Genomic DNA, 15872 nt, shown 5'->3' on the forward strand with positions numbered 1-15872 from the left:
TTTTTTTTCGTTTTAATGATCAATGGACCTTGGCTGACGTGCACGAAGGTCAAAGGCATTTCCCCCTTCCAACCGTCCACGCGGCTCTTCTCCCAAACGACGCTCCTCGAACATCTTTTTAGGGCCATTGACACCGCTTCAAACGCGGCACTTTTTATTGGTGGTATTTTCCACAGAAAATTGCCAGTGGGTCGGAAGAGGGCTTCCAGCACGTAGCAAGGCAGTTGTTGACAAAACAATCACCTTGTATTGTTTCCCTTCCTGATTCGTACCCGTGGTGATTTTGGGGACATCTTGTCACGTCGCTACGAGTCGAGCGCTCAAACTGTGCAGACGAAATCAAGATTGGAACGACCGATGTTGAGAACGTCGCGGAAGACGGGCTGCTGCTCTGCAGATCTTGCTTTTCCTGAGCCCGATGAAGAAGCAGCAGCTGAGCAAGTCCTATCGAACGTGTCAAATGTCTCACAATGTACAACAAACACTTTTTATGCATTTGACGAACGAGCCCATAAAAGTGCTTCGTCAGCAAAAGCTTTTGATTGTCTTTGCGATTTTGTGCGGAAAACAAGCAGGTCATAAATATTCTTTGGGAAAATGCTGGCTGTGAAATGTGCCGCCATTTTTTCCCCATGATGCAGTTCTGCATGCTGCGTTTGGGAAGTCCAAAAGTCTTTGCCGTCCAAAGACGGACGGGATGGACCCGTGCATTTGCAGCCATTTTTATTTGTTTTTTCTTTCCCGCGATGGGCAACTCATTGACTGGTCCACTTACGTAATAAGGATCTTTGATGATGAGCTGCTTCTGCGGGTCGTACGCGCCGAGCAGTTCGATTTTTGCCTGGCGATTCTTCACCAAGTTGGCTTTACGGTTCAATTCGCTGAAAGGACAAAAGGAAAAACATGCTTTTTATTATCTTGCACTGACGCCAAGATGCAAAGCATGTCGACATGCGCTCGCGGGATCCGATCCGTTTGCACTTAACCAGACAAGGAAAAGAGCAAATGGGGAGAAAAAAGCCGGCCAACTTCTACTTTGCTCATTCTGCTCAGATTAACATTTTGCCCAGAAAAACATGTGGGAAAGAGTGCGAAAAGTGCTCAAGGTGCACAGACATGGCATCCAAAGAACTCGCTAAGCTCCTTACACATCAGATCTGCGCTGGCCATGTGATCTCAAAAATGATCCCTCAACGTTCAAATGGCCACTCGCGCTGACCTTTGCAAAGAGATTAAGGGAGGATATTGCTCATTAAAAGGAGGCATTCGCCACCACGTTAGTCGGAGCTCGCCGCCGCCGCTGGGAATCGGTAGCCGAGGAGCAAACAAGTTGGGAGACGGCCGCCATGCAACCCCCTTGCTTTTATGTTCGCTTCTTTTGGTTGAGCCAAGTCGGACATCGATGACGCCCCCCCGCACACATTTTGAAAGTCGCAGAGAAAAAAGCTAACCGGACGGCACATTTACGCACCTCAAATTGTTCTCGTCCATGCAGAGGATGAATTCAAAGCTCATAAAGTCGTCCTTGGTCACCTGCAAAGTGGCAGACGAATGCCAAGGAAAGGAAGAACGTGAGTCGACGTGGGAAGAACGACAACAGTCCAAAAGAAAGCGGAACACAGCATCACACCAAGTCGCTGCACGCAAAGCGATGACATCAGCCCAGCGGAGAAACGGAAAGAAAATGTCAATAAAACGTCCGCCGATGGCCAATAGAGGGCGCTAGAAGGATGACCCATCACCGAGATGATCATGAAAATAGGAAACACCAAACATTTCAAAATATAGTCATTTTTAGATGTGCGCAAGAAATACGACGAGAAAAGTGGCTCATTTTGTGACACATTTACAGTCAAGGGTGCTGAAGTCCACTCCTGTCAAAGGTTCTCCTCCTCCGCACTTGCGCCCCATTGTCACTTTTGGGAGTCAAAAGAAAGCGTCAAGTACGGAGGAATTTCCACTTTGACGTGTCATCGTACCACGTTTGCTAACATTGCCGTGCTTCAACAACGTCTGTCGAACCTTGTGCACAAACTCAGCGAAGGCCTACACGTACCGTAGACGGACGCACGGATTCGTCCCAAAACCGCAATAAGCGCAGGCAGGAGCAGACAATTTGTGTAAATGGCTCGTTGGATCAGTTACGAGCAGCTGCTGGAACGCTTCATGTCACAGACGGACGGCAAGCGCCCCGGGTCATTGTGAGCAACTTGTGACCATAAAGAAAGAGAGAAGCGAGGCGAAGCGAGACGAAGCGAGGCGAAGCGAGACGAAGCAAGACGAAGCGAGACGAAGCAAGGCAGCAGCAGAGCAGCGTCGAGATCCGCTCACACGTCGGGACGTCGTGCAAGCAACTCGAGCGCTCTTTCAACCCGGCTCGCAAGCACAAACAGGGATTTTGCTCTCCTGGACCCGATGACATTTGGATGCAATGAGACCAAAAGACTGTCATACAAATGTCATCGGTGGAAAAGACGCCATTTTTGGCCTGGAATCAAATCATAAGCGCTCTTAGTTCCCAAAACAAAGTAAAGGTCATTGTGCGATATTTACACAGCCAATGAATATGAGCAACGTTTGTCAGCGTCGAGCTCATTAATGTTGTGGCTGAAAGACGAGTAGCTTGCGAGCAGGCTGGAAATCCGTGTATCAGGCACGCCTTTGAAACGACAAATATCCATTCGCACCTATTCACGTTTCAAAAACTTTGCTTGGAATGGCGCTTCTGTTATCCATCCAAAAACAAACAAACAGCGGCAGATCAAGTTTGTGGAAGGCCAACGTTGCGCTCATTCCTCAAACGTCCACTCAATGATAACACATTCCGAAAAGCGCGCTTGGCCTGCTTGTTTACTTGCGAGACAGGCAAGACGCGCCGCAAATATCAAATGATGTGCGGCGGGCCTGGCAGTGAGATGAGAGCGGGTCCAACTGGGCGGACAAACGGGAAAGGCCAGATCTGAGCAAGCGGGAGAAAATTGCCGTTGGGGGGAGGTTGGGGAGGTGGGTGGGGGGGGGGGTATCAGGAATTGAAGTGATGAAAAAAAAAAACATTTGCAAGCTTCATTGGGAATGTGAAACATGCTGAGAAGTGATGAGACGCAAACTTTACGGCCGCCCGCCCGCCCGCCGCCGCCATTTGATTCTTGGCCTGCGGCCACGTGCAGAGCAGGACGAGCCTGACGCCTCCCTCAACGTTTCCAAGAGATGTCTCATGTTTTCGCTTCTTTGCGACCCTCTCGGCTGTGAGCAATTTCAGGGTTTAATCCGTTATGATCACGGCGCGCAACGGTGGCATGTCTCCTGCCGGCTCTTGAGGGGAAACAACCGCAGCAAGCGTCATGTGGGCCAAATTGCGCTTGCTGCGTTGCATGATTGGCACGAGTGAGGCAATTGGCATTTTCTGCTTTCAAGTCACAACCGGGATGTGCGTCATGAAAGCTTCATTGACAAACAATGACTGGAATCGGATAAAAATCCGATGCGCATCCGTTATCGGCCAACGCCAGCGTGGCCTACATGCCGGAGGCGTCACAATCTATCAATTCATCGACAATTCATCCATCCTCACTATTTTGATCATTGATCCATCCTTTTTTGCCATCACTACAATTGTCCAAATCATCCGATTTGCGCTTCTCAACAGTAATTATTTGCTGATTTTGAGGATTGAGCCCGGGGGAGAGTAAGAAAATCCAGTGGAAGTGGACTTGCAAATAAAGACATCATTTTTTGGAGGCAATAAACGCTAACGCGAGCCGATGGAATAATCGATGGGAAATTGACTGTCAAAATATTGATAACTTGACTGATGGCGCCGCATCAGGAGCAACTGGGGATTCAGTACCTTGCTCAAGGGCACTTTCACATGGTCAGAAGGATGGAGGATCCACTGGAACCCACAACCGCTCTACCAAGGAGCCATGCCGACTCAACGACAACAAATTGAATGACGTGTGATATCTGGATTTTTTTTCTCTCCCGCTGCCGATTATTGAACCTTCTGCCATCGAGTGGAGGACGAGCAACAGCCGCAAGGTCACGCTTGAGGGTTGATTGGCCGAGCGCCTGCAACCAGTCAGCGACATGGCGACACTCCGCATTTACCGACCGTGTATTCAAGAATGCTAAACGTCTGCTTTTCAGCCACCGCAACGCATGCACGAAAGTTGTTGACAAATACTTGCAGATGTTTGAGTGATTGATTGCGAGGGAAACGAAAGAAAGGAGGCTGTTGTTGCCAGCAGGTTGTTAAGAAAACCTTTTTGGTCTTTGTACAGCCAACGACATTACGCGTAGCTACAGCGGCATGGAAATCCCAATGGGGAAAACGTTGTGACGCATTTCCTGATAAGAAGGCCGGCGGTGTCATTTGTTCGCGCCGGTCAAGTTCCATCTTCCGTTTAGTAACCGACTTTCCCGTCCCGTCTATCGAGACGCGTCACGTACACATCATTTGGATTTGCCATTTTTGCGCCAGTTGAGTTCATATTGTTATTTGTTTCTACAAAACACAACCAAATCATGTCAAGTGTACATTTTTGACTTTTTGTGAGCAATGCAACGCAAATGGGAAGCAAAGTCTAGATTTGCGGAACGAGTCAAGGTAGATGAAAGACTTTTGAACTCAAGCGAGTATGTAAGAGTCCATTTGTGCCATTGACCGTCGCGGCCGCTACCACGAAAACTCAGCATAGTTTTGTCAACTGTGACAAAAGATGACGCTGCAGCTACGAATCGTTTCCAGAAGCCAGCCGAGCGGTTGGGGTCACGTAGCGAGCGGATGTCTGCGGACGTGCCGTGTACCTGTCGGGCCCTATGAGCGCTGTCAACGGCGTGGGCCTTTAAGCAAGCCAGCCCGCGGCCGTCCGGCGGGCAGCCCGCGTTCCAGTCGGACGTGGCGGCGCTGTCAATGAGCCACTGCAACAACACAGAGCAAAGGCGGACGATGATCATACCTGCCGGGCCACGTGCGTCATGGGCACCTGGTGCCGCGTCATGCAGGCCAGGCCGCGATGGTCCGCCGCGTTTCCTATCTCGTAGGTGGACGTGGCGGCGCTGTCTATCCTCCACTGGCCGGGGGACACAACAAACCTTTCAAATGGCCTTCGGTGACAATACAACAAACTTTTGCTGACTGCTTTTTATTTCAGGGGTCCTCGCTTGACGACAACCTCGACTCGACAAAGAAGGCATTTTTCATGGGCTTGCTTCATATTTGGAGCCAAGGAGGTTTTATTGCCGTGATTGTGACTTCAACGCGGCATTAGTGGCAGACTGCGGCGGGTTCCGACTAACGTACAAATGCCGTTTCAGTCGCCGTCGTAGGGAACAAATATTGATGGGGGCTTTTATCTGTTAACATTGCAACCCTTGCTAGCATTATTATTTATTTCTTTTTATGGATATGCTAACTTTGGAATGCACAGCAAACCAGAATGTTAACATTCAAAGAATGAACATTGTAGATATAAACAACATCTTTCTGACTACATTTTGAATTCTTGGAAGTGCAACAGAATTCCGTTTTGCGTGCCCAAATTGAATGCAAAGAATACTTGACTCATGGAGGCATTTTCAACAGTAAGAAGATCAGATGTCGATAATGAAGGCGATCACGTTGTTATTTTTCATGAACAGCCTTCAAGCGGTCGTCATGCCACCTGCGGCCGACTGAAGATGACATCACCTGTGCTGAGGAAACGGGCAGCGACCAATCACGGCTCCGTTCTGAGCAAGGCCAGAAAAGAGGCGAGCCGTGATTGGTGCCCGTTTCCTCGGCACAGGTGATGTCATCTTCAGTCGGCCGCAGGTGGGAAACGTGTTTTTAAAGGTCTTCATTGTACATGAGAAATAACGATGCCATCACATTAAAATATGAACTTTGGACTGCTGAGAAGGACTCCGCGAGTCAAGTGTCCCTTTAAAGATGAACGTTTCGCATCATTTAGCCTGAGACAAACAACAACCTCACTCTTGCAATTGTTTGTCATGACGTTTATTTACTACTCAGCTGCTAATCTCTGCAACGGAATTGCATGTTTTGCTAACTCGCCTTACTTTGAGGCATCTACAATTACATTCCGAATTGGACTTGAAGAGATCTACAATTTCCTGTCGTCTCCTTAAAACGTTGTGGTAACGACGTGTGCCGTGCGTGGTACCTTGTCAACGACGCCCGCTTCGGTCGCCATCTTCCTGAAGACGGCCTCCGCGATGGGGGACCTGCAGATGTTGCCTGAAAAGCAAAAGCGTGCAAATTGATTACAAAGCTTGAGAAACGTGAGAACAGCTGAAGATGCTCTGAAGATGCTCAACAATTTGGAGCGCCGTCCGATGACGCTTTGCAACAGGAAGACCTTTTCAAAAATGTCTCGCCATTTACTGACTTGCGTTTGTGGCACGACTCGGTGGCGTGAATGGCGACGAGCGGATACGCAAGTTCAATATGGAACTTCTGCCTCCGAATGGGAAAAAAACACAAGCCTTTCTGTCTGCCACTATACATCAATGGCATAAATAGATGAACAAAGATACTTTATTTGGAGTAACAATTAATGATGGCAAATTCCTCCTGTGATCATGAAGTCATGTGTGGTTTTGTTTTCGACCTGGGTCCACGTCACGGTTAGGGCACAGGTGTCAAACTGCCCTGCAGGTTTTGGAGGTTTCCCTCTTCCAACACAAACGGAAACATCCAAAAGCTGCAGGACCGGATAGGGGTTGCCCTCAGGGGGAGTTACCGGGGTAAAAACCACAAACGTTTTTAATCACTGATGTGTAACCGCACACTGACATTTTTGGTTTCAGGTTTTTGCCATAAATGGGAACACATTTAAAGACATTCAAATAATCAACATCTTTTATTTGGGGAGGAAGATGCAAACATTTGCGTTCTTGATAGCAAATAAACAGGAAGTGAAAATAGCCACAAGTTGAGCTTCAGTGTTGTGTTCGATGACGGATCCGACCTTGGAGGGTGAAAGCCTGCCGTAGACGCACCTTGGACTTTCACAGCGGTTCCGAGTCACGAGATTTCTACACACCTTTCGGGCCGGATTACGCTTGATAAAAAACAAAAAACAAACAAAAGACGCGAAACGATGTTCACCTTCACTGCCGGTTTCTGGACACCATTAAACACAAGTTCACGCTCAGATTTCAACTTCATTCGTCGTCATTACTGATTGATTGCGTTTAGGACATCGCGGCGTGAACGTGCGAACACTCGGAAGCAAATAGCGTGTCCAGTTTTTCACCAAATGCTAAACGTTTGTATTTGTTTGCCACCTTTTCTGCTTGTTTCAATGAAAAGTGCGCATCTTACCCAGACAGACAAACAGAACAGATTTGCCGCTTGGAGCCGCCATTTTGACACCGACGTAATGGGGTCCTGCATGACGTCATCATAACGTGTTATAGACACCCTAAGTTGTGCCTGAATAAAAACATCAGGTCCACGGTTTAGTTTTGGTTCTCAGTTTTTTATTCACGGTGTTCGGTTTGGTTCAGTATGCGTTGACTCTTTGAAAAATCTATTATCTCTTGTAGTTAAGTGAAAGTGTATGTTCATTTTTAATAATTATTATTATTTTATTGAAATGATTATTTTATTCTTCTCCTGCCAGGCATAACAAATAAATGCTCTTCATTTGGATGGCAAAAGGTACAAGCAAGCTATCCAATCCATCTGCTGTTGCCGTTCGTGGTGGTTCTATGCAAATAAATCCTCTTAGCGTTCAACGACACAAGCATAGACGTCTCACATTTGTGACTCATGTCAGACAAGATGATGCTTTTTTTTCTCCTTCTTTTTTGTTGTTGTTGTTTTTTTCCCCCTGGCACAAAATACACGTCTTGGCTCCACAGCTTGAAAAGCCGGTCTTACAATGACTCTCCTTAATAAAGCACAAATAAATAAGTCACTAATAAGTCTGCAGTAACATCAGGAGAGACGCTGGAACGCTAAATGTATTAGTTTGAAGAGATGACAAATGTTCCTGTCAAGCAGAGATGTTGCCAATTCCGCGCAGCATTTGAACCCTGGAGTGCGTTTGCTAGTGTTATCAAGCGAGGGATCCAAATGTGGATATTCCAAAGTTGTTGAAAACGACTGACACCTCATCAGTCACGCCTTCTGCCCTGTCTCTGATTTTATTTCATTTTTTAAGATAAGCACTGTAGAAGATAGTGAGCCATACTCGGGACACGACCATGCTTGAAATTGTTCATCGCGTGACTGTCGATTTGTCTAGATATGCCCTGCGCTTGACTGGCGACCAGTCCGGGTCGTACCCCGCCCGCCGGCAGCCATCCCAAACAACAGACGAGTCTTTGATGATGTGAATTCCAAAGCCCTTGTTTGCCCTCATGTTATCTTGCTGCGGTGCTGACGGGGTCGGGTTCGAACAAAGTCGGTCTACAGTCTAAACACTTCCTGTCCCTCAAATCCCCATTTGCAATCAGCCCGATGAGCGGCCCACGCCGGGCTCTCCCGCACATCTGGCTAAAGATAACCCGAAGCGAGACACAAGATGGCAAACGATAAGATCAGCTTGAGAACATGAGCGCTCAGGGTCAATTATGTCGACGGTTCAAGAAGTTCCGTCGCGTGGCTTTCCGCACAACAAAGCCCGAAGATCGTCCCCACGCACACACAAGACATTGTGACCAAACATTGGTCCTGTGTGCTAATGGCTTTCTTTCCCTTGTGGCTCTCGGGCCTGTTTATTCATCCACATAAGTGTCGGGGCCGATTCGCTATCAGGATCAATTAAGACAAGTGCCGAAGCGTCTTGACATGATTGGAAGGCGATGCGTCACGAAACGCAGGTCAGAAGATGTTGGGTTTTTTCTTTCACAAAATCAGGTGAGTCATCCACTTGTTGAACATACATCATTTATTAAAAGCTTGTTTTTATGTTTACAGAATGGAAAAAAAACCCTCTAATAACTGGACAGCATTTTGCGTTTTAACAAGTGGAGAGTTTTTTATTTTTATTTTTTAGAAACCAGCATGAGATGTCAATCATTTGTCCTGGTCTGCACTCGCTGACTGACCTGCTAGTTTGGCTGAAATGACTATTAAATACACATCTCCAGAAGAAATACATAAATACACATCCCTCCCTCATTTGCTAAAAAAAAACAAGCATAAGTCGAGCAAAGACAGTTTGTGTTTTTGCCTGCTACATTTTTGTTCATCTTTTTCCATCTTGAATTCACGACGCATTGTGATAAACAAAACTTCTAGAGAAACATTTAATACGTCATGTTAGCAACTTAGCAGCCGTGGCTAGCTGACGTAGGCTAATGCTAGCTTGAAATTGCTCGCGCTTTTTTTTAGTTGAAGGTGGTGCGAGCAGGTTCTCTGCTGTCAGTGACCATTTTGAATAAACAAGCAGCCAAACACTTTCACAATCGCTCGTCATTCAAAATGGCCGCAAGTCTTTGTTTATTGTACATTTGAGCTCAGTCATTTTGTTTTAGTACAGTAAATATATTGCCTTGTTATGTAAACATGTCATTTGAGCTTAATCGTATTTTCGTTGGTCTCCTTTTTTTTGGGGGGGGGGGGCATTTACGATCTTTTTTAAGACTGCAGATGACAATTAGCCTTCTGGACAATTCTGCCATATTTACTGAAATGTTTATTAATATGCACCGTCTGTGATATAAATACATTTTGAGGAAAGATAGCAGATTGAAATCTTGTTTACAAGCAGCAAACTCTCCATTTAAAAACAAAACAGTTTGCCTGAAAGCCTTCAGGCCTTCATCAAATTAGCGTCGCCGTGTACAGTTGATCATTTCTTTTTTGGCTTCTTCTACTGCATAACGTTTTAAAATCATTTGTTGTCATTATTATACAAAATGTCCTTGTCAATTTGGTCAGCTCAAGAAGTCAACTTGGATCGACTGCTGCAGCAGCTTTGAAAAGCCAGCAGAGGGAGCTCCTTCTTTTCCAAGTCCAACATTCCATGTCTTGTCCTCGTGACGCAATGGAGCGTTGTCAACGGCCGTGTCAAATTTGAACGATGAAAAAGGCATCAAATGAGGCTTGGAAATGGCAACAAATCATGCAATCGTCTGCGCTCCCAAATGCTGCGTCCGTCCGTCCTTGTCTACTGAATGCGCTGAAACGACTCAACTGTCACTCAAACGCAAACAAAGTAGTACGACCTGCAAACAGGGATGCTCGTCTGCTCGCCTGCTGGAACTTGTGAACTTGATTTGGGATTCATCGGTGGCACTTGAAATGGTGGCAGGTGTGACTCCCGTTTCAAAAGAGTTTCATGCCAGCGTTGCAGTCATGACAGGGTGTGCACACTTGCGCAACCCTCTGTTTCTTATTTTCCGCCGTTGATGAAGGGATCAATGATTGGTCTTGGGTTCGTGATGATGTCACACAAGTCTGGCATTTCAACAACAGGGGTGTGTAGACTTTTTATAGCCACTCCGAAGTGGAAAATTGCTCGCAGCGCCGATGTTGTGGCCGCGTCAAGTCGAGCCGCGGCGGGCGTCTGTTTGTCCAGTCGATGAGAGAAATGCAGGCAGGCCCGCCTTCTTCGTTCCATCTTGCTGAGGCGAGCCATCCAAAAAGATTGATTTGTTGATCGGCATCTTTCGGCCATTTTGCTTCAAGGTGAACAATCCTGTCAATTGCAAACTATCTGGTTTCGAATCCAAAATGGAGCAAACAGCAGAGATGTTTTCTTTTTGCAGCTTAAGCCGACAAAAGCAAACTTGTTTTGTGGCGACTAATTGAGTGCGACGAGATCCGGTTGGCGCCAATTAGCGTCCGCATGCATAACGAGGACTCATATTACAACAACAGCATGAAAAAAAAGATGTTTTCTTTTCTTTAATTGCTTGCGTTGACGCCTTTAATTGCGGCGAATGGCTGAGAGAAAAGCAAATCCATTACCGCCGTCAAAACGTTCGTCATCGGGCGACAATTGAGCGCGGGCGCGAGGGAGGGAAAAGTCGGTGGTTAATTAGCTGGACGTGTTTAATAATAATAATAACGCATTAGATTTATAGAGCGCTTTTTTGGACACTCAAAGACGCTCCACAATGGATGCATTATTCGTGCACTCACACATTCGCACTGTGGCGGCGGGAAGCTACTTCAGTCCCGAGGAAGGCGGACGGAAGCGAGGCCGCCAATGTGCGCCTACGGCCCCTCCCACCAACACCGAACATTCGCACCTTCCGTACGACGACACGTGACTCGGGGAGAGACGACCTTCCGGTTACTGGACGACCGTCTCTACGCCACGGCCGCCGCATGCCGCAGGGTTGGGCGTGGTCCGGCTGTGATTGACAGCTGCAACTGGCTAAGAAGGCGTTGAGGGGGCGTGTTCGAGAATGAGCCGGTGGCTGGCGGGGGCGACGACGTCATGCGCCACAAGTGACGTCGTCCGTCTCGTCTCATCTAACGAAAGGACAATCAGACAAATGGAGTTGATGTCAGTGATGAACCTTAAGATGGCGCCAAACGCACGCTTTTTGCCCCAAATTCAAGCTTTCAACAAACATGCACTCAAATGTCCAAATAATGACCAGGACATGTGGACGGCGTTTGTCCACGCCAGTTTATGCAATTTATCAGCAAGAAAAAAAACTGTTGATTTAGTGATGCGTCACCCTTGAAGAGTTTTTCGTGTTAACTTTGGTGTCAATTTGTCCACGCGTTCGTTCGTGCCGACGTGCAGCTTTCTTTTCTCTTTTCTGCCTGCCGCACTTTTCAACCCGACTCGGATGGAACCGTGGGAAAAGGACAGTTGGCCGCGTCCGACAATTTGGAGGCCGCCGGACAACAAAATGTTGCTTTGTGACAACAAGCTGGGGAGGGAGAGGAACTCCGTTCTCAACCAACAGCACTTTGAAGGAATGGGATCTTTTTATATCAAACTGAAAATTTAATGGAAAACACTGACTTGTCAATACATTTATTTATTTTTTTACATTCAAAATATTTGTTCAAAAAACATTCCACAAGTTACACAAAATTGTATGCCAACAGAACTTCTATTTTATAAAGAAAAGAAGCGATTTGAAAGTCAATTGTTGATGAAAGAAAAGGAATTTGGATAAAAATGTCGGAAAACGAGCCGAGCCAAGCAATTACGATCCTGCTTGAAAGAAATCAAGTTTACACACGCTTGCCTTGACAATCGCTAATCAGCCAATCAGTCAGTTGACGCCGACCGCGGCCAAAATGGCTTCCATCACACTCGCTCCTCATTTGCTTTCGTCCAGGATGAAACTTGACACCTCTTCGTCCTCTTCCGCTTCTTCTACGGGCCTCAAACAAGGAGCCTTCGTTTATTTTAGTTCATGGCGCCCTCTAGCGGCCAGCTGGTGAATAACCGAGGGGCCGTGTTGGCTCACTTTCACTAGATGACGTCACGGGGTGAAGGCCAGCTGAAAAGGAGTTTTCCTTTTGGACAAAGTGTTGAAACGGACGCGACGCCACTTCGTTCCTAACGACGTCATCGTTTGCAATTCATCGCTGCCATGTGAAAAACACTTGTGTCCATTGTTTTTTTTCCTTTTTTGGATTCAGCATTCAATTTCATCCCAAAAGCGTAAAAAGGTCAAAAATGGACATACGTGTTTTTCACATAGCAGCGACGAATTGTGTCATATTGTTATCTACATGGAATGGACACAAATGCTGATATCGGGATCAAAAACTTGAAAACAAAGTCAAACAATTCATTCAAGCGTCTTCTTTCGCATCAGCAGTGAGCCGGCTCGCGACGTCTACGGTCGGAAAAACGCATCTTCCTGTCAGATCGTCTGCTGGCGTGGCCACTTTAGAGTGCCCCGTTGTTGGCCGCCAGTGTGCGCACAGCATGTCGAGTGAGGAGGAAGAAAGAAGAAGAAACAAAACAAGTCTGACTTGGAATCCAACTTTCGCAGCACTTCCTCTGAGGTTGCATTTGTTTTTGTATGTTGCGGCGTGCGTGCGAGCGGGCGGGGCCGTACGTGGCCACCCCCGCTAACAAAGGGAACGCTGCGACGCACGAGGAACGCGTCAGTCGCTTTTGTTGGCAAGGCGCGCCCTGCGCTTGAGCTGCAGCGTCTTCAGCTGGGCCATCGTGCAGAAGGTCCTGGAAAGCCACACCGTCTGCGGCGCACAAACGCAACTTGCAAATTCACTTGCGCAACGCTAACAACGCGCGGCCTCCAGAACAAAACAACAAGTCGTATCTTCGAAATCAATGACATGTCATATTACCACAATGAAGACGGCGTTGAAGAGCAGCGGGATGGAGAAGACCAACGAGATGAACATTCCCTTGGAGTCAAAGTACTGGAACTCGGAGAACAACCTGCAACAGGTTTCGCCTTCACTCATTCAAGCGCTCAGCGACATGTCGCAATGGAGCCGACATTCCCAAAAGGCGACCGGGCCGGCTTACCTCCAGTTCATTGCTGCCAACTCATTTAAATATTCAGCACTGGACACTAAGGCAACTGTGGGAAACAACAGCAAACACTCAGCATATACTTGCAGTTGGATGTCACCGCGCGCCATCAAAATGCTTTCATTACACGCTAGCAACAAGCCTTACTTTAAAGGAAGCACTAAATCAAAACAAGGTGGCGATCCAACGAATCGTTTTCTTTTCTTACTGATGAGCAGGAAGTGGCAGATCTGCGCTCGGTAAAACTTGCACGTCAGCAAAGTCAGGCAAAGACAAACGATGTGAAACGCCAAAGCAGCCAACAGCCACGGTTCCGACCACTTCACCTGCAAACAACAACACGAAAACAAACCGTCAACACGCCAAAAGTCAAACAAACGAAACAAGCACGTTTGGTTTGGCTTGGCGACGACGGCGCTTAGCGCGCTAGCGTCACTCATTTGTTGAACCTACAGACATGAGGAAGGTCCAAATGGAGGTAATTCTTAAATGGCTAAAGCCGTCGATGGGTATGGAGCTGATGTTGACGGGTTTGGGGCTTGCCATCTTCACAAAACACACACAAACGAGCGCCTAGCTGTAGCATGTACGACAAACAAGATCACGATGACGTCACGGCGAAAGCCTCCTCCTTCTTCTTCTTAATTCCCGGCACAGGCACATCAAGCGCATTGCTGCCCTCCGCTGGTCACATGATGATCACGCACCTCCAAGACAGAGAGAGATTTGGCTCGCATAAATAAATTCGTAATTTTCACATGCGTTTTTACACATACGCAAATATATCTGTGATGTTTACATGCACGGGAAGAGATTTGTCTCTAAATCAAATCATCCCCGGCCAGAAACACAAACAAGGACTTGAAGAAACTGCTTGGAAAATTGCCTTCAGTTCTTCCAGCTTCACTTATGGTGCCCTCTCCTGGCCAAAAGCAAGACTGCGCTGGATTGGAAACATTTGGCCATCTTTGTAATCTTCGTGCACGCACACACGTGAATATAAACAAACAAAAATACACATCTTTTTTTTGTGGAACAAATAAATAGTTTTGGATGCGTGTATTGGGTTCGTGATTAGATAGTTCTGAAAAATGTCAGTGGTTGGGTCACTGGGTGGGGTGTGTGTGTGTGTGTGTGTGGGGGGGGGGGGGGCAAACAGTCAAATGAAGCTCTTTTTTGTCTTGTTTCTTTTGTTTTGGACACTTTCTGAATTGAGCCGGATTCTTTTTCTCCTTTGCTCACAACTTCACATTTGGAAAATAATCACTATAATAATAATATAAGTCAGTACAAACGTAGAAAATAGAGTGCAATTAAAAATGTACGTGTAAGCCTTTGTGCTGATTTATGTATTTGTAAAAAATTACAATACTGTTGACATATCTATGCACGTATAAGTGCAGCTGTTTATGTGTACGTTTGTGGGTTTTTTCTTTTGTAAGGGGTTAGGACTCCATACGCTTTTTTTTTTTTACTTCTTCCTATTCCCTTTTGAACATGTAAGCTGTGCTTAATGATGATTAAGTATGTACACCCCCCAAAACTTTTCTTTTAAATCCTTTTATTTTAATTGCAGAATTTCTGTTGCTGGTTTATATGTTCAATAAACAAAAAGGAAAAGCATTGCATGAAATTAACATTATTGACTCAAATTCATGCATCTGAATGTGTAGTTTGCTGTTTAACAAAACTATTTGATCCTAATAATGATTGTGTACTGTCATCATTTATTTGTGATTTTCCCGACATTTGCTCAGTATCGTTATCACTTTAAACTAATATAGCTACACCCCCCCCCCCCCATATCCACAATATAACCTTTTTCTCGCCCTCTGTGCTGTCATTGTTGTCTGAAAGGATACAAATGTGCTGAGTTGCAGCAAACGTCCCGTTGACGCACGCGCGCGCGCGCGCATTTAAAAACCCTCAGGTCGATGCTGTCAGGAAAGTCACTTTCATGTCATTTCGTTCACATTGACAGGCCATTGTCTGTCGCGGTTGTCCTCATTTTGGCTTTGACTTGCGAGCAAAAAACAACAAAAACCGAGACGCGGGCAGTGGCCTTGCGAATTGCTTGTGATTAAAAATGAATCGGATTGAACTTGACATCCTGTGCAAAAACCAACAGCTGTGAAATGCTCCTTTTGTTTGCGTCTTAATGTTACAGTGCCCCCCAGTGGCCATCCGCTTCACATGCATTTGGATTCGCTGTGGAAAAAGTGCGCCAAGGGCACCGGCGGTGTCAATTTGTGCCGAGTCGACTGTCCCGGCACGTCTTGTCCTTTCGGTGGGATTGGACAGACAAGCCCCGCCCACCCAGCCACCGTCACACGATGAGCTGCTGACTTGCCTGTTGACATTTGCGGAAGGTGAGACCGAGCCGCAGTCGTCGCATTGGAAGGCAAACGTGATTTACGAGCCGGTTTGATTTGA

At 46.6% G+C, this 15872-nt stretch overlaps 2 protein-coding genes across 4 annotated transcripts in view; both read right to left on the reverse strand.

Moving 5' to 3' along the window:
* Positions 1-7393, reverse strand: part of acp1 (acid phosphatase 1) — a 28798-nt gene extending 21405 nt beyond the window's left edge. For 2 of the 3 annotated variants that reach the window (XM_086060479.1, XM_086060478.1), the window contains exons 1-5: positions 7328-7381; positions 6165-6238; positions 4807-4920; positions 1472-1533; positions 776-881 (exon numbers count right to left, since the gene is read on the reverse strand). In XM_086060479.1, coding sequence (XP_085916605.1) covers positions 776-881; positions 1472-1533; positions 4807-4920; positions 6165-6238; positions 7328-7370 — 399 coding nt within the window. In that variant the 5' untranslated portion in view covers positions 7371-7381. Of the gene's footprint in view, positions 1-775; positions 882-1471; positions 1534-4806; positions 4921-4958; positions 5073-6164; positions 6239-7327 lie in introns of all 3 variants that reach the window. The other variant, XM_086060480.1, reaches the window with a different exon arrangement.
* Positions 7394-11942: 4549 nt separating this feature from the next.
* Positions 11943-14086, reverse strand: tmem18 (transmembrane protein 18). Its single transcript, XM_086061148.1, has 5 exons — positions 13893-14086; positions 13648-13765; positions 13434-13488; positions 13250-13343; positions 11943-13138 (listed from the first exon to the last, which is right to left on the reverse strand). Exons 1-5 carry the CDS (start codon positions 13983-13985, stop codon positions 13046-13048), a joined length of 453 nt encoding a protein of 150 aa, XP_085917274.1. The 5' UTR covers positions 13986-14086; the 3' UTR covers positions 11943-13045.
* Between the last annotated feature and the right edge of the window lie 1786 nt (positions 14087-15872).

This window comes from Leptonotus elevatus, chromosome 18, assembly GCF_054856555.1.
Source record: "Leptonotus elevatus isolate MCC_2025b chromosome 18, RoL_Lele_1.0, whole genome shotgun sequence".
NCBI lineage: Eukaryota > Metazoa > Chordata > Actinopteri > Syngnathiformes > Syngnathidae > Leptonotus > Leptonotus elevatus.